The sequence below is a fragment of the Periplaneta americana genome, chromosome 16, assembly GCF_040183065.1.
Source record: "Periplaneta americana isolate PAMFEO1 chromosome 16, P.americana_PAMFEO1_priV1, whole genome shotgun sequence".
Classification (NCBI taxonomy): Eukaryota; Metazoa; Arthropoda; class Insecta; order Blattodea; family Blattidae; genus Periplaneta; species Periplaneta americana.
Window position 1 is genome coordinate 575,263 of NC_091132.1, and position 27,698 is coordinate 602,960.

At 37.2% G+C, this 27,698-nt stretch overlaps 1 protein-coding gene and 1 long non-coding RNA gene across 3 annotated transcripts in view; one reads left to right on the forward strand and one right to left on the reverse strand.

Moving 5' to 3' along the window:
- The window catches only part of LOC138716216 (uncharacterized), a 94,173-nt gene that overhangs the window by 56,387 nt on the left and 10,088 nt on the right, over positions 1-27,698 (forward strand). For both annotated transcript variants that reach the window (XM_069849053.1, XM_069849054.1), the window contains exon 6: positions 20,016-20,221. In XM_069849053.1, coding sequence (XP_069705154.1) covers positions 20,016-20,221 — 206 coding nt within the window. The remainder of the gene's footprint in view (positions 1-20,015; positions 20,222-27,698) is intronic.
- On the reverse strand, positions 3,564-26,084 carry LOC138716217 (uncharacterized). Its single transcript, XR_011336591.1, has 3 exons — positions 26,019-26,084; positions 19,157-19,221; positions 3,564-3,742 (listed from the first exon to the last, which is right to left on the reverse strand). It is a non-coding gene; the product is annotated as an uncharacterized lncRNA (long non-coding RNA).

The window sequence follows — 27,698 nt, forward strand, 5'->3', positions numbered from 1 at the left end:
GTATATTTAATTGAATTCTTTATACGTTTTCTCCAGTTCTAGTAGCATGTCTCTTTCATAAACTGTCATTGGTGGCATCTTCTTATCTTTAATGTCTTCACAATTATTTTACATTGAAATAGTTTATTTAATGATGCAACAACAGCTTAACGTCTGCCGATGTTCAATTGTTTCACTGATTTGAGACTCGAAAGATGGCTTTTATTGCGGCAATGCTACTCTACTTCAGCTATTCATTAATTTAATTCGTTTAGAAGGCCATGATTGTGACTGCCAACATTCATAAAAGATCGTCAAATCTCGACTTACCGAAGTCAAACTTAAATCGTCAGAAGTATTGTCTATGAATAGGACTTTTAACAAAGTTAAACTTTACTACGAAAGTCGACTTTGGGAAGTCTTCAGCCAAAGTCTCGTTTATGAATACGGCCCTTGGAGCTGTTGGTGGAAGTGTGACCAGCGAATAGGGATTATAAAGAATGGACACTTCGCGTCGGTACCTTTGATGTAGCCGGACCGATTTCAATGACCTTCAAGCCAGCTAAAGCGTCAGATTCTGCTTTCTCCCTAGAGTTGGCGCTGACATCACACCAGCTAGCAGTCGACACAGCGGAAATATAATACATATAATTAATACATCTAGGTACATTATGTACTCAAATAAAATAAACTGGATCCATAAAATAATAAATCCTTCATTAACTGTAATGTCTAGACTCTAGAGTTCCTTTATAATGAGAGTTCAGACGTTGCACCTACAACAATTAAAATATGTAATGATTTGATAGCGCTGAAAATGGAAAAACAAAACTCTTACGAGAAGTAAAACCATATACCTATATTATATTATATACAAATATTAAACGAATTCGATACTTAATTTTATAATGCATTGTATTATTTTATAATATAATTTATGATATCTGAAATATAAAATATTATTATTACAACTACTTTGTCACTGAGAAATAAGGAAAAGCTGTTAACTTGAATTTATTTGAAGCAAAGCGTTACTGGATTATGCAATAAGGTAGGCGATGTTTGGATCCTGTGCCTTAATTCTATTCTCAATTATTATCTTAGGGTATGCTCGATTACACTAACCTCTAGCGCTTGAAAGTGGAACTAGCCGCTGGCGCATAGAGAAACAAAACACAGGGAAATTCGCTCAGTGTCCATTCTTTATAATTCCTATTCGCTGGTGTGACTTTCACAGTGCTCCATGTCTTCTTAGATATAGGAACCCCCAGCTTTATGGAGCTATGTACCTGCTCCACCAGGGAAGGCAAGGAACCAAAAACCTTTCTACTGGATCCATTAGCTTACAATATTTCATAAATGTAGAAATGTCTGTTTTTTCAGAGCTATACATCATCTAGTCTCTTTTAAGAAGACTGGAGATAATACTGAGTGTTCAGTTCAAAGTGTGTCATGACTCGCTGTATGCCGTCATGTGGCCAGTCGATGAGCCTAGAGAATTCAATCTTCCTACACTTCCGCAGAGGTGTATTACCTGTGAGGCAGAGAAGTTGCCTAGCAAGTACAGCGTTCATTCTGAAGATATGTATGGTAACCCCGGTAGTGGCAGGAATGTGAACTGTTTGGAAACATGTACTGAGGTGGGTTTTTTCTTACTGTCAGGATATGGGGAGAGGGTTAAGACGATTACTTACGTATTTTTCAGCATTAACTTCGACGGTCAACATGGACATGGAGCATTTGATTTGTGTTGTGGAATGTTGCCGTATGCAACCGATGATAACAAATACCCTGCGTACGACTTGCCCACGCAGAACACAGTTCAAAAGAGGTTATGGTAGCACACAGACCGTACAGACCGCCATCTGTTGCTACGACTTTCAAGTTATACCGGTACCATACACATTCTCAAGTTCAGATTGAAAGCCTTGATTAATAGGCAACTTCTGTGACATAAAAGCTGAAACTCGCTTCAAATCGCTGACTCACAACAGTGACGTCATCACACACACTTCGAAATGAACACCCAGTACAACACTTTCGTACTGAAATGGGACTGATTGTTGATCAGCCAAAGCCTGGAGGTGTAGGAAACTCTAATGACGACAATACTGCCCGGCGATTCTTCAGTGTGCCAGTTAAACCTGCATCAATTACAGAAACCGATGAACAATTAATCAGACACATTTCTGTTATTCGAGTGCTTTTTGAGTTGATGTAGAGAAATTTTATGCATTTGCTTTGAAAACAAGAGATTTATATCTCAAACTTTACAAGTGGCATTTCATGCCGGTCAGTGTGCACAAAGTGCTTGTACATGAGGCAGAATAATTAGATCTGCAATATTACCAATTGGAATGCTCCCCAAAGAAGCTCAAGAAGCTAGAAACAAGCAAAGTAGGAGATATAGAGAAGGACATGCACGAAAAACATCGCAACAAGCAACATTAGAGATGTTTTGAACTTTCTTTTATTAAGTTCTGATCCTGTGATCTGAAATGCTTCTCCTTTCCCGCAGAAAAGACAAGAATCTTTGCCCTTAGCAGTTTCACATTTATTAAGTGAACCAAAAGTTCTGGAAAGGTAGCAAATGCTGTGACAGCAACACAGACAGTAGTGATGATGATGATTATTATTAGAAGTGCTTAAGACAGACTTTGGACAAGCCAGTTCTATTTTTCAGACATTGTGGTAGACAAAGTAATTTTATAGCTATTCTTTAAAAAAATCATAACAGAAGAAACAAGAAGTCCCATGCTGGTATTAATTGTACCTCTATCTAGCCACAAATTTATATATATTTATTTGTAATAACATGTTACTTAATGTAATGCCTATCAGATGCATTTGTAACTTCAGTATAATTTTTTCCTGTCAGATTTCATATCTGTGCACATGGGCCTGAATGCAAATCTAGTGGACAAAATTAGTAATTTCTCTCGTATCCAACAGATTTACATGAAACTTTGCACATTAGTTCAGGTAGCGTATGTTTTTTGTGTAGAAACTCTGGTTACATTTGTACAAGAGGAACTATCCCTTTACAGGGGTGCATTTATACAAAAATTAATAACTTCTCTCATACCCAACAGATTTTTATGAAACTTCGTACAATAGTGACAGGTAACATGTTTTTTTTTTCTTTTTTTTTTTTTTTTTTTTTTTTTTGTGTACAAATTCTAGTTGCAACAGGAATTATCCCCTTTACAGGGGGTGCATTTATACAAAATTAGTAATTTCTCTCGTATCAAATAGATTTTTATCAAACTTCGTACATTAGTTACAGGTAGCATATATTATTTTGTGTGAAAACTCTTGTTACATGTGCAGGAGAGGAACTATCCCTTTGCTAGGAGGTGGATTGCGCCAGAATGTGATTCTAGCTGGAAAAATATTTTAGTCAAAATATTATTTTAGTACATGGTAAAATTGTTAAATTAAACAAAAGTGGTACCTGGAAAAGCTTAATAATAATGTCCAAAAGCAAAATGGAGGATGGGCATCACAAAAGTTAATATTCCAGAAACAGTCCAACTTACCCATTATAAACTGTAATCGATATTTCAGTCATTCGAGTTGCTTGCAGAAGAATCTTCGTCATCATCCATGTCACCACCATCACCCATTGCAACGTCACAATATTAATATCACTATTCTCAATTTCACTGGCATCCCCAATAAGTAAGTCAGAGTCACCATCTTGCACTGATGCCATCTCTTTTTCTGCTGCCTTCAATGTAGGTCTGCGAGCTTCTTCTTGAACCTGCAGAAAGAGAACACTTTGTTTCTTTTGTGGCAAAGGACAAATATCTGAATATCTCATATCAAAGTGACAACTAGTAGATTTAACACAGCTTGATTTATAGGGTTTAATACATCGAAATAATATGGTGTACTTGCATGTCAGTATGGTACTAACACATAAGACGCAGCATAACCACTCTGGCTTACAATACAGAGATGTTATGGCAGACCGCCATATGTTGACATACAGGACTGCATTTCATGTGCCGATAAGTTATACAGCGGATTTCGAAGTTAGGGTTCTGTTCATTCACTACGTTTTCTTTTCTGTGATACATTTTTGCTATGTGAAATTCCTTGGCCACATTTATGCTAGTGCTAATATTAGTAACTTTTAAGATTTTCAGTGTTTCATTAATGTTAGTGAATTCGTGCTTGTTATTTATAACAGGTGTGGCAAATTTTTATTTGTGTCTATTGTTACGGAAGTGGCTCTACGTTCATTGAATCTAGTTTTGAAATTCCGTTTGGTCTGACCAACATATTTACGATTTCAAGTTTTACAGTTCAGCATATACATGTCGCTGTTTGCAATCTCTTGCTCATTGTATTGTTTAATTTGTTATTGATTTAAATGCTATGTCAATGCCTTCTTTCTTGAAAAAATTACTTAGTTTGTTAGAAATAATTTTCTATTTTCTGTTGAAGGTTTTAATGTACTATTATTGGCTACTGTTTTCACTTCACTTTTTCTTTTACACACCTGTTTGCCATAAGTTCTGTTCCTCATACATAGGTGCCTACTGTATACAGAAATGACAACTACAACAAATGTATATATGTCATTTATACATTAGAGACTACAGAAGTTCTCAGGGCTAACGGCTTCGAAGCTGGGTACCTGGTTCCAATGAAGTGCATAGGTAGCAATTTAAAACATGGGGGCATGAGATAGTTACTCTGCCTGCCATAAAAATTCACTTCAATTAAATCCCCAAAGTAAAAAAAAAAGAGAGAGAGACTACAGAGTATACAATACACAAATTACTCAAAATGTCCACTTTTTGCATTGACACATCGCTTCAAACGCTCCAGCCACTTATCTATCTCAGCATGCACGATATGTAGGAGTATTGAGGCTGCTGCCTTCGTCTTTAGGGACTTGATACTACGGTGAGATTTAGAGTAGGCCTTCTTTTCTACAAATCCCACAAGCAATGGGCCAGTGGATTTAGGTCAGGGCTTCCGGAGAGCCAATCGCTAGCAGTGACACAATCAAGAGCGTTGCTCTCCAACAAATGTTGTGTGGACTTTACCTTGTGGGAGGGCGTGGAGTCCTGCTGGAATATCCAGTGCTTTCCTGGGAACAAGGTGGTCATCAGGGGCTTCACAATGTCGGTTGGTGGCATGTGTTTTCATCCCCTGTATGCAGAAATGCAGTGATGTGACGCACTCAACCAAACTATCACAAACACTGGACGGTGACCTCGGATATTTTGCAGCAGCTTCCTCAGAGGTGTGAGCGTACACTCAATCATTCTGGCAGTTTTCGTTTCTCTTCCACGGTAAAAATTTTCTAATCCATAAAGAGAAGTTGGCAGTGACTACCATTCGCGTGCTTCTCCAGTAGTGTCTTGGCTCTTATTTTCCTTCAAGCTGTTGTCAGTCACTGTCCTGTGCTTCTTCGGTCGAAGGTCTTCTTTTATTATGCTTGACATTGTGGAGCAATGTTCATTTCCCTTGCCATTATATTTTGCTTGCAATGTGGATTTCTCCGAATCCACTCTGCTACAGATTGATGGCTGCTGGTGTCCTGGTCTTCTATGGCCAACTGCTTCTAGCTCTGCCATCACACAAGGAAGTATATGTGTATTGTTTGATACATCACTATACGAATTTCATTGTTATTTGCAGCAGTCACAACCAGTGGCGGCTTCTCAAGGGGGTTGCAGGTTTGTACACCCCCCAGTAATGTTCCTAATCTTCTGGCTTTGTTACTTTTAAAAACATAATTTTATTTTACAATTTTCATTCATGACTGTCTGCAGCTGGTGTCTTGTTTTCTACGTCTGCAGGAGCCTCCGAGCGTCTTGGTTTGCAAAGATGTTGAAAACCTAGGGAAGGCAGTTTATAGAGATGTTCGGCTAATGCGGGGACAGGGGGTTAGAGGCGTGGTCTACTGCTTTCCTCATTGAGAATGGTTTGTCGCACTCCCTGACATGGACACCAACGTCAGTGCAGAAGGAACTAAATTCACTGAGAAAGTATCTGTTTCAACTAGACATTTGTCCGAAATAATAAGCATGAAAAATGTATTCATTCAGCTTGTACAAGGAACAGTCGCATATTTCGCATATTACTTTCTCAATCTACATGCACACAAACAGCACAATACATAAAGGAGCTTGTATTTTGCTTTAAAGTTCTAAGAGTTGTCGTTCTGACAATAAGTGCTGCTATCTCCCGACAGCCTACGAAAGCTGCATTTGAATTTTATGAACGAAAACGTTGCACTTGGAACTTGGTAGCATTCTGATGACGATTCTGTGCTCAAATGTTTTTCATGAGGGTAAATCGCAATATAGAGAGCTCCGCCCACGACCCCTTCCACTTTTGGACTTCTGTATAAATAGGTATGCTTGTATTTAGTCATTTTACTTATTAATTGCACATAAATTAGCTTTATATCTATACGCCCTCAGGTATACACGGTTTTAAACTTTAAAGTCAAGTATGTTTAACTCCTCTTCGATATCCATTGTGCACCACCATATTTTCAAACCACCAGCCGCCACTGGTCACAACAATTTCAAAATCTCTACTGGAGTCTTGTTACACTTGTGTAGTACAAGCGATTCTCTTTCACTCCCCACTCCATAATAACTAAGTGACATCTGGCCGTGAACTGCATGCACGCAGGAGCCGGAAGTGTAATGCCGCTCTGGTGCGCGCCAAGCCTAATATGTTCTGGCGGCAACTCAAACTTAGGGACAGAACTTATGACAGTACTAGGTATAATAAGTTTTTAATATTTATATTACTGAATCCATTTTCAGTTGCTATTTCAAGAATTTTCTTACACTCAATAGTGTAATTTGTGTAAGGCTAAGCAATCGACGAGCCCCGCATTCTCTTGTTCTCTTATTTCAAATTCTGCGCACCGCTACCCCAATCTATTTGGCTTCTCGTTTTCAAAATTTATCCGCATATCATCAGCTAAGTAGAAGATCTCACCATAACAATTTACTCATTATACCCCACCACAAGACATCTTTATATTCTTCGTCTTATACAGTTTCAGTTGCTAGAAATTGGAACTCGCTTCCGAGTGATGTAAGGGGTTGTTGGGTGTGATGCTCGAACCCAGGTATACCTGCAATTACCCAGGTACACCTGTAATTAAGCTTACCTGTATTAGTATTGATCACCTGGCCTTAAGCGTGGGCCTCTGGCCTTGCAGTTCGTTTAAGGATTATCCTTGATGTTAACCCACCTTGAACCTGACACTTAAAATTTGTAACATTAGAAAGTAAGAGAAGATTGCAGTATTGTATAGTTAACTTGTATTCTTTTTATTTGCAATTTATTTAGTTTATTGGCATTACGTGACTTTTGTACTTTGATATTACAAAGGAAGAAGCGCACCTATATCCTGTTTGTCATAAGAAATTACTGTATTTTTGCTCTTTTATGTAAAGTCACTATACCACAACTCATCCTGTTTACAGGATATCTTGTCATGACCTTATAAGGGATCGATGATATTTCAACGGTGAACAACCAATTGTAAAGCTATCTTCTTTCTGAAGTTCCAACCCCAAGCTAGAATCTTAACCAATCAGACGTTGTTATTTCGGGCGTATCCCTTTTTATAATTACTATAAAACCCCATGAATCTGGCTCATCACTCTCAATCGGCGGTACTTGGAAGAGACTACATTACGCTACTCCAGAGCCAGGAGGAGGGTGCAGACTATAGCTCAGAAGGTTCTCCAACGCCACGAATATTCTAAGTCCGAATATTCCCTTCACCACTTAGACGAATTCAGAGCTTGGCTACAAGAACGGGAGATGGCAATTCTACAACTTATATGTAAGTGGAAATTGTCCGTACTTGCTTAGCCAGATTCAGACTTTCTTTAAGGAAGGAACTTACGAAAGAAGTTAGCAACTTTTTCACTATACTAATGTAGAATTCTTTCAAATTATGTTTTATTATATTATATTCAGCATTATGTTTATTTTATTGTGTTTACTTATTATTGCAAGCGTGAAGCTGCAATTTGTGTGTTGAATAACCAACTCCTTTAAAATCTGTTCTTTTCCCGCTCCTTGGGATCCTCAGCAGTGATTATAGGATTGATAATTCGTTCACCTGGACTACCTTATCATCCCCTACTTATCCGATTCCCGGGGGCACGACATTTGGTGGCAGCGGTGTCAGATTTTAACAGGGGTGGTTTATGTGTTTATTTTATTTATGTTTTATTTGTGTTTTTGAATTTTTATTAGTTGTTGTTTTGAATTTATTATCTAATGTGGTTGCATTGATTTAATTTTGTATGGCTTGTTTTCAATGTTGTTCGGGTGTATCCGAAGGTGATACAGAATTTACCGTCCTTTTTGTACATGTAATTGGGGTATCGCATCCTTTAGCTTTGGAAGGATCAAGCAATTACGCCCAAAGTTTAGTTGAGACATTTTTTAGAAAACATACTAATATTAATACGAATTTAATTCAAGAGCATCGTATGAAATTTGTTGCTTTGAAGGCAGGATCTCGCCTTGATATTGCCTTTGCAGGTAGACCGTTTAAAACTTTTAAGACACCAGCGTTAAAAACATACCGTTACGAACATTCGCAAGGGTTAGAGGTAATTTTCGAAGTAGACATACGACTAGTTATACGCTACGTACCACCAGAATTCGACTACCCTATTTTGGAAATCGAACGTACGGACTATCTTCCCCAGTATTGCCAGAGTGGTGAGTTTAGCGACGAATTGATAGCAGGATCGAGGGTGTCAATGCGCACATAAGCTGGTTGGGAGGAATTGAGTCAGCATAATAGCTCAAACCCCACCAACAAGCGTAGGTACACAGACCACGTAACTGTTGAACAGATGACCAGTAGACAGCAGCGTTGAATCCATACTTGACGAGTGGGAAGGTATCCATTAAATAACTAGTGTAATCAAATACCAACAAGATGCCGCAAGGAAACGATCCACCTGCATTAATTTCCAAAGACTTAAGCGTAACCAAATTAGTAGAGCCATGGAAAGGGGACTCGTATAGTATACCAGTTACCAGTTTCGTTGACCAAATTGAAAGAATTACCACCATGGGACGACTTACAGATAAAGATGCAGTTCAGATTGCCATATTGAAATTGCGAGGCACAGCGAGAACATATTATGACACCACACCTGAATTACAAGCAGTAGATATTTCTTTTAAAGACTTCAAGGAAAATTTTATTGCTAGATTTAAAGATAAGAGATCGATGCAATATCACTACTTAAAATTACAAAATGCCATGCAAGAAAAGCACGAATCACCAGAAGAATTTTGCGACAGAGTGCGAAGACTAAGCTTAAAGACAATAGTGCATGATCAGGATGCCAATACTAGAGAGATTTTGAAGCAGGAAGCAGATAGGCGATTAGTTGCCGCATTCATACATGGTTTACGTGGAACTGTTGGCCGAGAAGTTAGATTTCAGGCACCCACTACAATTGATAATGCGCTACGAATAGCGAATCAAGTGTATCAAACGGAAAAGGATGAAGGTGCATCCGTTTTGAAGGAGCAAAAAGATAAGAAATTGTTTATGGTTCAAGCCCAAGCAGGGAACAGACAACAAAATTCGGGTAATTATCAAGCATGGAGCAACAACCGCAGATATGAGCCGAATTTCAACAGGGGATTCGCTCGCGGTCGAGATGTACGACCCGGGGGAAATTATACTAGGGGACAGTATAACGGGTCAAGGGGGCGAGGGTTAGCTCCGGGACGTGGAAATTCAAATAGTAACCGATCGAGCATCCAATGTTACAACTGTGGGATTATGGGTCACTATCAACGGGACTGTAGGAAGGGATCAGAGGGGCATCCGCGACAGTACCCAAACGGGATAGGTCCTACGAAGAAAACCCCGTCGTAGGAGCCGAATTACAGTCACACTCAGTTCTGGTAGCGCCGTCTGCTTTAAACGAGGTAGTTAGCGAGCCTCGGGTAGACTTAGAAATAGAGGGGAAAATTTGGGAATTCGTTGTGGATACCGGCGCCACAGTATCATTAATTAAACCCACAGTAAGCTCAGCGCTAATTACAGAATCTGATGTAGTGATCAGGGGTGCAAACGGGCAAAAGGTAAAAACATTTGGAACCCAGACGGTCAAATTCCTTATGGGAAGTGAGCAATTTGAATTTAAATTTGTGATAAGCGACATACGAATCAGCGCCGCAGGCATCATAGGGATGGATTTTTTGCGCTATGTTGGTGCGCGTATAGACGTCCAGTCGAACTCCTTGGTAATAGGCAGGCAAACTGTGACATTGATCAACACTGATCTACAATCGTGCAATGTCGCATCAGTGTCTGGAAAATCGGGTTCTGTGTCTGCAATGGCCTCGCAGTCATCGACTCACGATCAGCTTGACTGGAGCGGACCTATCTTGCTAGCCGAGTCCGTTGTCTTACCACCACATACAGTAAAAATAGTCCGAGGTAAGGTTATGGGACGCCATAATCTTAGTTGTAACCCAAAGACCTCTCAAGTGCTATTGGTAGAACCAACCAGTGATCAGGATGGGCTACCTGGAATTCATGTAGCACGCAGCATTAGTCAACTTGGTAATTTTAGGACAATTGTCAATGATGCTCGGGGACATAGTTCCCTTGTGGATGATCACGGATCGGGATACGTTCGAAAAGTCTCCATGAATGGCCAGAAAAATTGTGATCGTAATAAAAGTAATAATTGTGTTCCTCATTGTAATGCAAGTGGCCAAGAAAATTTCCCTACCAACATAAAAGGTCTTTCCCAAAGCAAAAACCCCTCACCGGATAAATTAGTCGGTTCGGACGAACAATCCCTTATGATACTGTCTGTGAATGGTGCGGCAGAGTCGGCGTTTGCAACTGGAAAGTTGGACGACCGACCGGTGCTGAATAAGGAGACTATAATTCCCGTGAATAGTCAAGGTCAAGTTAGGCAGATAAATAATTGTGAACACCAGTTGTGTGAAAGTTCAACATTTGATGATAATGGTGAGGTTTTATTTTGCTCACGATCGTCAGAACAGGGGGTGAATGTAGGGTTGAATAGAGAACTAAAATTAGAGGAAAAATTAGTTATGGAAAACGCACCACATGAAGCTGTTAATGTATTAAAGTGTGAGAAAATTTTAGGTTACGTACCTATTCAAATTGTTAATTTTTCGCCCGAACCTGTGAGTTTAGTCAAACACCGTGTTATAGGAGAAGCTAGTGTAGCAAACCTAGGTGTTGATCAAGAATCAGAAATCGCTAATGAGATGAATAACAGTAATAGGACCGTGAATATGATTGACCGGGAAACAAAGCGAACATGGAACACAAATCGACGTAGGGCTAAAGACAATTATGTACCAGAATTATGGGAATTTGAGAAATTTTTAGATGAAAAATTAGGGCACTTACAGGGCAAAGATAGGAGACTTATGATAGCCGTCTTACGAAAGTATAAGCATTTGTTTTACGTCGAAGGAAGTCCAGAAATAGGCTGTGCTAGTGAAGTGAAGCATTCCATAAATACCGGAGATGCTTTACCAGTGAAGAAGAATCCTTATAGAATTCCCCACGCGTTAAAATCGGTGGTGGAAGAACAAATTAATGACATGTTAGATAAGAAAATTATTGAACCCAGTACTTCACCATGGGCAAGTCCTATTGTACTTGTACCCAAGAAATCTCAAGATGGAACTGTAAAGCACAGATTGTGTATTGATTATCGGGGATTAAATGCCGTTACAAAGTCAGATGCTTATCCCCTCCCTAACATTGTAGAGACGTTAGATTCTCTAGGGAAATGTAAAGTATTTTCTGTATTGGATCTGGCTTCTGGTTACTTGCAAATACCAATTGATGAAAAAGACAAAGAGAAAACTGCTTTTACGTGTCACATGGGACACTATCAGTATAATAGAATGCCTTTCGGCTTGCAGAATGTTCCCAGCACGTTTATGAGATGTATTGATTTCCTATTAATGGGCCTGAAAGGGACCATTTGTTTGGCTTATCTTGATGATATCTTGATAATGAGTGAAGATATCGCCACTCATGTGAAGAATTTAGAAAAGGTGTTTGTAAAATTGCAAGAAATTAATTTCAAAATTCAGCCATCTAAGTGTACTTTTGCAACGGATCAGGTTGAGTACCTAGGTCATATTGTATCGCGAGAAGGTGTGAAGCCCGATCCACAGAAAATCAAAGCCATTCGGGACTATCCGCAACCAAGATCAGTTAGAGATATTCGTTCTTTTGTAGGCTTAGCATCCTATTATCGACGACACATCCCTAATTTTGCCGCTATTGCTAAACCTTTAACAATGTTAACTAGGAAAGATGTTGAATTTAAATGGGGGACTAGTCAGGAAGAAGCCTTCCGAGAACTAAAGGCAAAATTAAGTACAGAACCATTGTTGAGTTATCCTGATTTTTCATTACCGTTCATTGTAACTACAGACGCGTCACAGGAAGCCGTAGGCGCTGTCCTATCACAGAAAATAAATGGAGAAGAGAAACCAGTTGCTTATTGCAGCAGACAGTTGAATGCCGCTGAAAGAAATTATAGCTGCACTGAAAGGGAACTTCTTGCAGTCATTTTTGCTACGAAGCAATTCAGATGTTATCTGTACGGGAGAAAATTTACTCTCCACACAGATCACGCAGCCCTCAGATGGTTACTTAACTTAAAAGATCCGAGTTCGAGGCTCACTAGATGGAGTCTACGACTAGCGGAGTTTGATTATGAAGTGATTCACAAACCAGGCAAAAAGTTACCTCATGCAGACGCCTTAAGCCGACATGTTGGTATTGTGACCTCAGACTCAGAATTTAATTTAACCGAAGAATTGATTTTGTCAGAACAGTTAGCCGATGATCAGCTGATTAGGTTAATTGAATTTGATGACTTCCATAAAGATAATAATGGGTTATTGTGTAGGCATTCCCCTGCACACGGGATACAAGTTGTCATTCCGCGTTCGCTAATAGCAACAGTGATAAAGCATTATCACGATAATACTTTTATGGCTCATCAAGGTACCAAGAGGACTATTGCAGCCATAAAACTTAAGTATTGGTGGCCGACCATGAGTAGTGACATTCAAGAGTATATAGGCTCATGTGATAAGTGTGCTAAACGGAAAATTGGAAAATCTCAAAGAGCACCATTAGGAGATGCGGTAGCAGCCGACGATTTCATGGATACTGTATCGCTGGACATTGTCGGACCTTTACCTACTACAGAATCTGGGAATAAATACTTATTAACTTTTGTTGATCATTTCACCAGATTTTGTGAGGCTATCCCTATTCCGGACCAAAGTGCAGAGACAGTCGCAAAAGAATTTGTGACCAAAATTATAGCACAATGGGGGACACCCAATCGCTTGTTGACTGATCAGGGAACCCAATTCACTTCAAAATTATTTTCTGAAACGTGTAGATTATTGATGATTAAGAAAATTCAGACTACCTCGTACCATCCACAAAGTAATGGAGTATGCGAGAGGATGCATAAATTACTAGTTGATATGTTATCACATTATGTTCATAAAGATGGAAAGAATTGGGATAAATTTGTACCCTATGCTATTATGGCGTATAGAGCCACACCACATACAGTAACTACGTTTAGCCCATATTATTTAGTTTTTGGCCGACATATGAAGTTACCCATTGAAGATCGCTTCATTCAAGTAAAACGAAATTTGGGAAGAAAACCCAATTCTTATGATTCCTATGAGGCACATGTGAAACTATTAGCAGATAGAATTCGAGTTGCATCTCAAGTAGTGCGACAACAATCCAAAAGGGGTCATGAACAGTCCAAAGCTCACTATGACAAGCGAGCAAGGGAGCGCGAATTTAATGCAGGAGACATAGTATATCTCTATGACCCCGTAGCTTCCAGAAGTAAAGCTAAGAAATTCGCATATCATTGGACTGGACCATTTGAGATAATTGAGAAATTATCTAACCTGGTTTACACCGTCAAAATTAGTGAAGAGAAATGCATAAACGTTCACATAAATAGACTTAAGGAATGCAATAGCAGACATATGTCAAGTAATGATGCTACGGTAATAATAAGCCCGCCTAGCATAACGAGTGAAGAAAGAAATGAGGAAACCCCAGAACAAAATATGGAGCCCGCTAATGATGAATTATCAGAGACAGCCAAGAAGAAGCAAAAGGCAGTAAATAAACGTTGTGACGATAGTGATAAAGATTGGGAGCCGGGGACCTCTGTTAGACGTCAAAATAAGGATAAAGAAACTATTACTAGCCCATATAAATTACGCGATCGAGGAAGTCAGCCTAGAAAGTATACTTTTGATTCAGATGAGGAAATTGATGATGTACAAGATGATAATGGTGAAACCAATGTAGCAAATAGTGAATTAAATAATGAACCGAGTCACGATCAGGTAGATATTACCGAGGAAGTTAATATAGTGCCGTTTAATAATGCAGCATTGCAATATCCCTTACGTAATAGGTTACGACGCATATGTGAGGATGTAACGGAGTAGAGCACATTTTGGAGTTGTGTATGACGTAACATTCCATGCATGATGTAGTTGGGACTATCGTGCTGGCCGGTAGAGTTCGCCTGAATAATACTCAGCCGCAGCATCGAGCCAAATTATTTTTGAAATTTAATTTTAAATTTTATATGTCCATTTCTACGATTGATATTAACCTATCGAAATTTGTTATTTTTGCTCTAACTCCATGTAATAAGAATGTTATAGGAAACGCGCTTAGGCCCCTATAACCGTAAAGAGTTCTGAATACTCGGTTAGGATTTAAATAAATATAGTATATCTATATTTTAGGTATAAGTAAGTACAGTAGCTTGTATTTTGTTTTTACAGTGCTTGCCGTTTGTTTTACAAGGACACTTACGAAGGACTCAAGACAACCAGACGCAGACTTGGCCTTAGACAAGGGGGCAGTGTTTTTGAAAGATCGAGACGTCCTTCTGACAGGCGACAAGTGGACCATAGTCGTAAACATTAACTTAGAGGTATACCGTAATCTAATTGTACGAATCCGGGAAATATTAGAAGAAGCTAGACAAGAGATTCCTAGAATAATGTTCGGACGATTGACTGTGCTATGGACCGAACTAGACAGAGTTGGGGACATAGTAGATAACCTAGCAGATGAACTACTAGATATAACAAAACTTTTACCAGAACCAGATACAAGTTTTCAATTACAGGTATCCTCAGTACAAGATCAAAATCGGACACGACGAGGACTTATAGATGTGGTAGGCTATACATTAAAGTATCTATTCGGAACTATGGATTCTCGGGACTTACATAATATTAACCATGTAATAGATCAGTTGCAGGGATTTCAACAAAAGATATTACACGTAGAAGAACACCAATTAACTTGGATTAAAACGTTAGACCAAGAAACCCATTTGAATGCTCAAAACACTATCAAATTAGCAGAAGTATTAAGAGACTCTATTTCAAACTTTTCAATAGGATTAAGTAGAGTACAGACAGATGTACGCGACGTCCAACAATTAATTAAGAAACAGACTACTTATAGTGCTATGATTCGAGAAGTAGAAATGGCAGTATTTGAAATAAAAACTTGCCTTGCACAGACATTAACCGCGTTGGATATGACATCTTTAGGCAAATTATCCACGTCATTAATCCGACCCCATAACTTATCAGATACTTTACAACAAGTTTCATTAAAATTGACCTCAGGGACATCTATGATAACTACGACTACCGTTGAGGATATGTATATTTACTACGATTTAGCCACAGTACATGCAGCAGCCACATCAGATAGTATTAGACTATTCATTGATATTCCATTAAAAGCAGCAGATCGTCATTTTGAATTATATCGATTACATCCCTTGCCTTTCTTCCATAAAACTCTCCAAAAACATATGGTTATTGACATACAAGAAACATATCTGGCTGTATCAGAGGACCGACAATTTTTCACAACCTTTTCTGATGTTATGCTAAGTAAGTGTGTAAAGAGTTATTTCACCATCTGCCCTTCCGATTATACATTGTATAGGCAAAACCAGCCCAGCTGTGCTATAGCCTTGTTTCTTGGTAAGGCAGAAGCCATAAGAGAACATTGTAGCAGGTTGATTTTGAATCACCCATTTCCAGCTGTGTGGATACGTTCACCAGATCACCGGTTCTGGGTCTATAGTCTGTATCAACCCACAGAGGTAACACTACGTTGTTATACCCCTGGCTTTGAGTATACAGCTTCCGAAAACAAAGTCATGAACTTAAAGTTGGAGAACACCGGTATAATTAGTAACAGCTCTACCTGCTACATCCATTCTGAATCATTTAAATTATTTCCACATTCTTCAGGAAGAAGCGAATTTAACCTACGCACTAATTTGCATATAGTATTGCCGGACATCAAAGACTTGCTAAATAGTGACGAAGAAAATGTACTAATTAATAAATTACCACAAGCTATGTCAGATGAGGCAATAATGACATTGAATACAGTGATAGCAAAAAGTGAAGCTGTTCAATCGAGACAAAATTTCGACGTATCAGGTCTTACTTCAGAATTAAAAAGTAAGCCTAATAGCTCCGAAAAAGCAACAGTAAATGTGTTTTTAATTACTATAGTGGCTTTAATGACATTGACGTTATTGGTTGTAGTATTTAAACGGAAGTTATTGAGTTGCTTCCAGCACGCACGCCAGCGTTACTCAGTTCTCACAGATCCAAGGCCGACACCACGTGCTCGACGTCAGGCGCAACGGAACGAGGTAGCAATGAACCTCGACGAGCTAAACGAAGAGGAAGTAACAACATCGGATCCGGACCCGAAGGAGCAACAGGCCGCTTCGAACCGGGGATCCGCCCAATTGTTTGTACGCCACTAACGTCCGTCAACAAGTACAAGATAAAGAAGTCAGATATGTAAAGCAAGTTGCCTGAAGACATTTTGTATAAGTATAATTAGTTTATTTCACAGAGGAAGTGGTGATATGACGACTACTAAAGACATTTTAATAATTAACAGTCTGACCACATCCTGTTGAAACTTGGGAACCTAATGATAATTCCCAGGCTTTTGATGTTTACTAAGATTATCATTTGAGTTTTGTATGTTTTATTGTAACCATTTTCTTAAAATGTTTGTTTGAGTATACCCAAACATTTTGAAAGGTGAGAGTAATGTGATGCTCGAACCCAGGTATACCTGCAATTACCCAGGTACACCTGTAATTAAGCTTACCTGTATTAGTATTGATCACCTGGCCTTAAGCGTGGGCCTCTGGCCTTGCAGTTCGTTTAAGGATTATCCTTGATGTTAACCCACCTTGAACCTGACACTTAAAATTTGTAACATTAGAAAGTAAGAGAAGATTGCAGTATTGTATAGTTAACTTGTATTCTTTTTATTTGCAATTTATTTAGTTTATTGGCATTACGTGACTTTTGTACTTTGATATTACAAAGGAAGAAGCGCACCTATATCCTGTTTGTCATAAGAAATTACTGTATTTTTGCTCTTTTATGTAAAGTCACTATACCACAACTCATCCTGTTTACAGGATATCTTGTCATGACCTTATAAGGGATCGATGATATTTCAACGGTGAACAACCAATTGTAAAGCTATCTTCTTTCTGAAGTTCCAACCCCAAGCTAGAATCTTAACCAATCAGACGTTGTTATTTCGGGCGTATCCCTTTTTATAATTACTATAAAACCCCATGAATCTGGCTCATCACTCTCAATCGGCGGTACTTGGAAGAGACTACATTACGCTACTCCAGAGCCAGGAGGAGGGTGCAGACTATAGCTCAGAAGGTTCTCCAACGCCACGAATATTCTAAGTCCGAATATTCCCTTCACCACTTAGACGAATTCAGAGCTTGGCTACAAGAACGGGAGATGGCAATTCTACAACTTATATGTAAGTGGAAATTGTCCGTACTTGCTTAGCCAGATTCAGACTTTCTTTAAGGAAGGAACTTACGAAAGAAGTTAGCAACTTTTTCACTATACTAATGTAGAATTCTTTCAAATTATGTTTTATTATATTATATTCAGCATTATGTTTATTTTATTGTGTTTACTTATTATTGCAAGCGTGAAGCTGCAATTTGTGTGTTGAATAACCAACTCCTTTAAAATCTGTTCTTTTCCCGCTCCTTGGGATCCTCAGCAGTGATTATAGGATTGATAATTCGTTCACCTGGACTACCTTATCATCCCCTACTTATCCGATTCCCGGGGGCACGACATGGGCAATAACTTCATTTAGGTCAAAATTACATAAATTCTTACTTAACAAATTAATTGCTGATTAATATTTATTACATATAATGAAACTAACTTCTGTCTCTAATGGCAATTACATTAATATTCTCATTAAAGAAATATATTTTAGATTTATATATATATATATATATATATATATATATATATATATATATATATATATATATTTTTTTCTCCCTGTAACATAGTTCTAGTACGCTTATATTAAATTAATTTTCATAATTTTAGTAGCTATCTCAAATCTCAAATTAATTATAATTGATTGAATTAAATTAGCTCATAAATTAAGTTACTACTTTACCTTACAGGTTTATCTAAATTTAAATAAATATGTAGTCTACTAGTCGTTAAAACGAATATATATTCGTAATTTAAATATGTATTGTATTGATTAAGGCTGGATGAGTGGAAGAGAAGGCCTTATAGCCTTAACTCTGCCAGCGAAAATAAAACATTATTATTACTATTATTATTATTATTATTATTATTATTATTATTATTATTATTATTATTATTATTAATTTTTGGGATAAGGGTTGTGTTTATGAGTCTGTCTATTAAACAATTGAACATCCTAATCTTATGCGAATATGGATGGTTAAATGCTATGTGTATGCTATGGTTAGTTGCTGTGGGTTTTCTGTAAATATTGTATTCCATGTTTGTTGTTAAAGTGAGGTCCAGATAGAAGTATCGTCAAAGACTCAGGTACTTAAAAGTTACTAAAAAGTGGGTTGTTGCCACAGTGCATGGACGCAAAACTTATGATTGGCATAAACAGATTTTGGAAAAAGTAATGAAAATCACAGCCAGAAATACTTCACAAGAAGTGGATGACACTTACAGCTGTGATGTCGACCAGAATCACTAGAAGAAGTTCAATGTCACCAGGTTAGCAGATTCCAGGAGCTGTAAAGTACAGAAGTAAAATTCTTATTAAAATTAGTAGCATATTGTATGTACATCATATTAACTTCATATTTAATGTAAAAAGTTTGTTATTTTTCAGACAGTATTCGAACACTGAGTTTTCAACTGCTTCAAAATTCACAAGCTCATCCCCTATTTCCAGAAATCGGTTTCCCATTTTATTCAAAACACAGGACGATATTACACGTGTTTTTTCTCTTCCCTACAGCTTCTCAAGAACTGATCTAGTATATGAATTGTCTATATGTAACGTATAGAAAGTTTACATTTTCTTCGTTTTTTAGATTTGTTGTCCAAAAGACAGATTCTGACCTCACTAACATTAAATGTCTGGCTGTATTAAGAACATGTACATTTAAAACTACACTCATTAAATGTTATGCACACTCCACTTCCTCTGAGATTGATCACAATGACAGTTCCTTGACAACAAAAGCACCAGGCATAGGTTGATTGCACCAGTCTAAATTCTCAATTCTATCTTCAGTATTTACTGATAGATATATTGAGTGAATTAAACAGAGGGCACATTTATTTGCTGAGCAGATGACGTCATCATGGAGTCACGTGACAGTATTTTCATTGCTGAATTACAATCTAAAAGGCATGTGACAATAAAATCCATAACAATAAATATAAAAACAAAATTGGAATTTTTAATTGGAAAGGGCTTTAATAATGTATATGATTACAGTGATTCAGAGCTCAATGTTTCTTAGAGAGATCTGCTGATCCACTTGCTGGTGTTCACATGTTATGATTGCTGACTGCAGTCTGACGAAGGAGCTGGCTTGTGTCGTGCTGACTGCGCTGCTGGGAATGCCAGGAGGAGTGCTGCTGTTCCTTCCCCTCTACCACCCCCTGCACGATCTGGCGGGACTCCATTCCGAGGTCACCTTCTTCATGCTGTTCACCATCTTCCTGCTCATATCGTGGACTGCAGACAGAAGACCTAACCCAGACGCAAGGCCTCGTCCAGGTATCACAATGATTATGTTGACTCTACTGTTACTACTTCAACCAAGAGAGGGAGGCAGACATACACCTCTTAACCAGTTGGACTACTTCCCCACTCCCAGCTTCCTCTGCAATGTTTCCCTTCAGCTCAGCCCCACACCGTACTGTGGGAATGACAGTATATTATTATTCAGCTAGGCAGGTATGCTCAGGTAGAGCAACACTTCTGTTTTTTCTTATTATTATTTTTAATGAATTGAATAATTTTTGTAGTATTTGTTGTATATATTTTGCATTCCTATGTTTTATTTTAAAACAATTTTCTTTGGCTGACCAAACTTTGATTACTCCAAAAGAAAATGTCTGTAGTTTTATTATACGCATTTCTTTGTCACAATGCGACTTCGAAATATTGATTTTTCTTGGTGTGATATTTAGAATTTTTTTACTGTAATTCTCTCAATTTTTCATTATTTGTATTGCAATTAAAATATCCCCATTAAGGAAGCACATTATATTGGTACTATGATTTAACTCATCTCGATATTTTCCTTTAATGCACTGTCAATTGCTGGGCAAACTTCTGAGATTATTTCTCCGATAATCTGTTTTGAAATTCGCAAAAGGTATTGAAGGCTTGTAAACGAAACCCCTGTCACCAAAAATCGTAAAGTCAGGGGAAACTTAGAAAATTGACATATGGGTATACAATGAACCAAAACTAGTGTTTCACATGCTTTGTTAATTACACAATAACATTCTTCAAAGGATAAATTGAGTTTAGTACAATAAATAGGCCTACTGTCCTATCTTGACTACAGATTGGTTCTGCATGCTGGTGGCTGATTTTTAGTTTGGTTCAATTTTTATCAATAATTCTCCAGAACTGGTGGAAATCATCCGAGTAGTCATAAGATTTTTATACTGGCAGCTGATTTCTTTAAAGTTTATAGCACTTAACAAATTACTCCCTAGCCAGTTCTTGTACAGCTCCATAGGTCTAAGTTTCTTTCTGTTGAAAATGTATGCTATTGTTACCAAAGCGCAAATAGCAGTTAGCAAAGCTTCCTCGTTTTCCATGGTCGTGCATCGTGCTAGACAGAATGGAACTAGAAAGGTGTTTGAGACCTGCACGCTACTCTGATGGTTTGTATCGTGCGCACCGCTTGTTCAGAGTGCACAATTTCCTCTGCACATTACATGTAAGTCCGCGTCACTGCTGCGGCGCATCCATGTATTCCCGGCCTAATATTCGATAAATTATATTTTCAAAAAAATATCGAGTACTGGATTATGATTTCCATGAACCTGCTTGAGATTCAATTTCTCTTTCTTCCTCTCTTGTCATGTTGAATTGAAATGTGACGGTTGCATTACTGCATGACACTGAGGTGCAACTCCTTACCTTATCATCATCACCAGGAATTTACGTAGTCCGGAGTGGATATCTTTATACAGCTGCACGAGATAATGAATGGAAGCAAAGTAAATTCTCAGAGCCGCAGAGCAACGTCAATGCGGCCACACGCTGTTTTCATGTAGCCTATATGAAATGGAGAAAATTCTCTTACAACATGTATTGCTCAAGAGATATTTCTCCCGAGAATTTGCTCTTTTTATGTATATCACCAATGCGTTTCTCGATCCTTTCACGCATACTTTTATAGATATGAGATGTAATGTTGTGTAAGAGAAATATGTGTAAAGCAGTGGCGGCTCGTGACTTAAAATACAGGTGAAGCTCTAAACACTCGTAAGCATAAAGTTTCGGGTAAAGTGGGTTAAATAATTTTCTGTGCAAATGGAGTTCTGTTCCCCGGGTGAATACACAAGTTAAATTTTACAAGTGGGTGTGCAAAAAACAAAACAATACTAGCATTTGATGCGTTTTATTTGTGTAGAAAATTATTTTCAATAAGGATCCGAAGTTTAATTTTCATTGTCTCAAAACTAATTTTTATGACATCTCCCTTTACCCAACAGCCATCGATATGACTTATTGGGATAATTTTTCAGTGATGTCATGCAATTCCCGCTTCACTGTGAACTTGTGTAGCATCGTTCTTGTCCCATGGAGTTGCGGAGATAAGTCTTTATGCGATTTAATGTAAACATTATTCGCTTATCAGAAACACCCGTTGATGTTAATGTCGAAACTAGAGTACCGATACTAATAAGTGTTTGTGTCAAAGGAAAATTATTTTGAAGAATCCGGGAACTTGGTTAGAAATAGGAAGTCCAAATTTAACATTTATATTGAAAGTTATAAGATCTTATATGAAAATATAGCTATGCTGAAAACATAATTTGTAAATTTAAGAGGTGAAGTGCAGCTTCACTTGAGGAACCGCCCCTGGTGTAAAGGATTCTTGCCATATTGAACCCATTAAGAGACTGGAGATCTATATCAATAGGCATATGAGTGTACAGTCTCTGATATTTAGCAATTTTGTAAGCTGTTTTAAAACAAGAGCAGTCATTTCAGCTTCTTCTTGTTGCATTGTTATAACCCCATGTTCTAAGTTTTGCTTTTTGCTCAATTCCAATATTTCTGATACAGCTATATGTAATTTACTTAGTTTATGTTCATGAATTTTGTTTCCTCAAACTTTGTTGTTGAGTTTTCTTTACATTCCCATACCTAGCAGTTTATTTTTCCTTGCACCCATCTCTGCGAAATTAAAGTCTCTGACGCTTGTTAAGAATAAAATTTGCTTGTGAACATATCTTACATTCTAAGTGACCTTCATTAATGATGATCCATGGATTCTCAGCACTAAAATAATTCCACTAATCTGAAGTCTAGCAAGAAGATAAAAGAGGGATGTCATTGGACAAATGCGTTACACAATGTATTGGACCTGCTGCACTTTCCCTGCGGCAATTGTGCGATCGGGACTTTCTTTCAAATGTGAACAGAGTTATTTTAACCCTCCTGCTACCAAAAGGGTAATGCAATTACGATTTTTCAATATTATTTTTATTTTTCTCCACATTTCTTTTTGAAATTCCATGTATTAATCCATTGTATGCCTAATAACTATTTGAATTAACGATAACATAAATAATTAGGCCTACTCTAATTTAACATGTAATTCACATTATTTATGTGTGGTAGTCTGTGCCATGACAATTCCAGGATATAAAATTCAATCCATAGCTTATTCTCATCATGTCAATGTTTGTCTGCCTCCAAATTATTCTATTTTGTGTTATTTATAACAATTTTTATATTGTTATTTATATTATCATGATCTTTTATTAACAATTTTTTATTTTTTATTTCAGTGTTAACATTTTTTCTGGAAGTGATTTTGTTACAAATAATGATTAGTTGTAGTACAGTATTTGAATTTCAACAAATAACTAAAATTAGATTTATTAGTTTTTTTACTTGGTTATTTAATGACACCGTATCAACTACTAAGTTATTTAGCGTCGATGGGATTGGTGATAGCGAGATGGCATTTAGCGACATGAGGCCAAGGATTCGCTATAGATTACTTGACATTTGTTTTACGGTTGGGGAATACCTCGGAAAAACTGAACCAAGCGAGAATAGAACCCACGCCGAATGCAACTCCAGGTCGGCAGGCAAACAGATTAGCCAACTGAGCTACATTGGTGGCGATGTATTATTTTCATAGCTTTAGAAATTAATTTTGATTTTATTTTATTATAAACAAATGTTATTGAGTTGTATGTGTGGTATTCTAATATTCAATTTTCAATAACTAACTGAAATGATTTCCAATTTATATTATAGTACCACAGTCTAGTATATACAGTCACGAAGCTTGAGTTGTGAGGGTGCTAGGAACAATAGACTGTGCCAGTACTATTTCGCATTGTCTGTAATGAGGCGATATTAGCGATCCTAGTGGTTAGCAACTATCTATGGATGCATATTTACTACGTATTGAGCTTCATGACTGTAGGCTTATATACTAGACTGTGATAGTATTGTGAAATTCATTATTTGTAAACGTGTTTCCACCATGTCAAAATTATGTAACTTTAAGAACGTCTTGAAAAGGAAAAGAGGCAAATTTAAATGTAGCCTACCGGTACTGTATTTGTTTCGTAAATGGTATGCTTTGTCTTCTAGGCAATCCCTGTTTAGGGAAAGTGTTTGATGATGATGATGATGATGATGATGATGATGATGATGATGATGATAATAATAATAATAATAATAATAATAATAATAATATAATGTCATCAGTAACATATATGAATTCAATTTTAGTGCATGTTTTCAACAAAATGGAATAGGGCTTTTGAACCACTCTGTGTTTTTAAAAATAGGATGATTATTTTATATTTTTTGGAAGTATACAAGTAATAATACATAAACGAAGATTGCTGTATGACTCTGACTGGGGTAATTATATTAACCCCCCCCCCCCGAAAGCTGTGAAAAACCTTGGTAGCAGTACGGTTAATATTGTTGTGTCGTATAACTGGTAGCGAAGAAGTCAGAATACGTTGAGAAGTTTAATTTTGTTTTGTAAATTATAGTTTCCTAACTCTATATACAAGGAGCCTGGTTAACTATAAAACGAAAATTAAATCTTGTGAATCTTGAATTTGGTATTGCCAGTATAGGGAATTAAAAACAAACACTGAAAATACCTTAGTTTCGTAGTGTGGAGTAGCAGAAACTGGATCTGATCACTGGGAGAGCTGTGGTCCCACCCAACCCGTCCTAAATAGGTTCCTTACTTATATAGGAAAATCGTCGTACTTGAAGGAGGAAGGCGGCCATATTTCGTCGTTGTGACGTTATTTGAGGTGGAGTGGGAGAATGATTGCAGTGTCGTCAACTGTGGTAACCATTCATATTATCTTACACGCCTAACCTAACCTAACCTAACCTAACCTAACCTAACCTAACGTGTTACACACCTATTGTAACATTCCTAACGTTTAGCACACCTGTTGTAACATTCCTCACAGTTTCATTTCGTTTGCCGATATTGGCATCCCTGCTACACCTATCTACTGGAAGTCAGAGTTATCTAGTGCAAGTGAAGTGACACTGCGACTCCGTTAATTACGTTTCCTAAGTTGATTCTGTGTTATTGTGTCATTGTAGTGATAATTGCATATATATTCTACAATAAAAATTGAAATGTGTCGCCGCTGTAATAAAAGTGTTCAAAATTGATTTCCAGCGCCACAATCCCAGTGATAAACGTGTGAATATTCGTTAGGAGTCCGTTGGAAGTGGCAATAGGAATCTACAGATTGACCCTTGTTTTATTTCAGTGCAAAGCAGTAAGGTATTATACCTACTATTACAGACATAACACTTAACTTGGTTTGGTACAGGCAGTCGACGATCATTAATATCAGGCGGGTCAAACTAACTTATTGTTAATACACATTTTTATTTCTATTCTTATGTAGCATGTGGCATATTCAATATCATAGTTTCGCCGTCGTTAGATAAATTATCCAAACGAGTGGAACAGCGTTGGTCTTGCATGAGTCGGTGCGTACCGCCATAGATCTGCACATTTTAGAACTTCTGGTACTCTATCCGGACAATTCTATAACTACGTCTTGTTTTGGCCACAAGATGAAAATCATGTCACGTCAGTCGTCACCAACATGACGTTTGAGCATGTTGATGACTATTCACAAATGTAAGAACGCGAAATAGATTACAGGTTATGTAATCAACTCATAATAAACATTTAAACACTATAATCACTTTAGAGACAGAGAGAAAATCGTATGACCAGAATGATGACCAATTAAAATACGCAAAGTATTTTTACAAGTTTGTGTTTAATATTATCCTTTAATCTTACCTTACATAGAAATAATACGTATGTCGACCAGCCTCACTCTCGTTGACGCTTCTCACCAGTGTCCCCAACCTTCAAACACAAAATTATGAACTTGTAATCTAAATTATCGCAAACATATAATAATAATAATAATAATAATAATAATAATAATAATAATAATAATAACAATAAGGTAATTTCATAGAAGACGGGCACTTGGTTGAATATAGTACGAATTACCAACTTTTTTATTTCAGAGTTAAATGTTAGTGATCTTTTAGTGACTTTTACATGTTAGTACTAGGTTTTTTATACTAGGTGTCGCCGTGATTTTCTTTTAATTTGATTGGTTATAGTTGTCATTTGTTCTAGAATTTTCGTTAATTTTGAATGGATAATGACGTTATCAGTTGTTCTTGGTTGTTTGACGTGAGTGGTGTTATTTTGTGTCTGATGGCTAAAGCTATTGAAAGTTTGTCATTTTATGATTTTCTTTCGATTTGATTGGTTATAGTTGTAATTTATTCTAGAATTTTCATTAATTTTGAATGGATAATGACGTCAGTTATTCCTGGTTGTTTGACGTGAGTGATGTTACATTGTAGATTTGTCGAATGAGCATCATCATGCTTACGAAAAGGCACTTTTCAGTGCCAATAATTTATTTTGTGTGCACAAGGTTGGAATTTTGAAGTAAGAGGGAAAGGAAGGAATCCGTGTTCTGAAATTATTGATTAAATTTTGTGTCGATTTTGGTTTAGTTCTTTCGCTGGTGATAAAGGATTGTGTTGAATGTTGAGCAGAAAACTGTTTTTTCTGTGGTTTAAATAAATTACTTACTGAATTTTCTGTAGATGTTATGTTGTAATAAGTGTTCGAAGAGAATTTCATTTAGTGTAAAGACGTGGTTTATTTATGCACAGTTGACTGTACGACAAAGTGTTAGTTTAGTTCTTTGTTGCTTGCATGGTTTAAGTTTAGATTGCCTTAAAGCCTGTGTCATTTATAATGGAAGTGAAGTGGTTGTCGATGAAGACGTCAATGAGAATTGAATTTTATTTGATAAGGTGATAAATTATTATGTTTTGTTTTGTGTTTTTGTGATTTTTGGGGATAAAGTGCGGACGAAAACTACCAGAAAAGTACTACCAACTATGAAGTTCGAATGCCACGAAACGCCAAAAAAAAAAAAAAATCAAAGGCGAAAAATTAAATATATTTTCATTTTTTGGAGGGCTTGTTCTTCTTTAAAAATACCAATATATATTTGATTTGTCATCTTTGATTTTGCGATGTTTGGTGACATTTGGACTTCATAGTTGGCAGAACGGTTTTGGTAGTTTTCGTCAGCCATGTTGGATTTTGCCGTCTTCTAGGAAATTACCAATAATAATAATAATAATAATAATAATAATAATAATAATAATAATATTAATAATAATAATGCCCGTAACACACTTGCAGAGTTTTCGCCAGCCAGAAATGTGTTGCGAGAAAATAAAAAAATTGATAACATGGATTCTTCTTCTTCTTCGTTCTCTTTCTTGGCCTCGGGTTCAATTCAATGATTCCATGTAGTCAGCTAAATTCTCTAATGTAAAATTGTATTCTGTTATGTACTGAATAAATAGCACCGAAGTACCGCACCGACCGGTGACTAACTATTTTAAAAAACATGAATGAGTTGTGGATGATAAACGA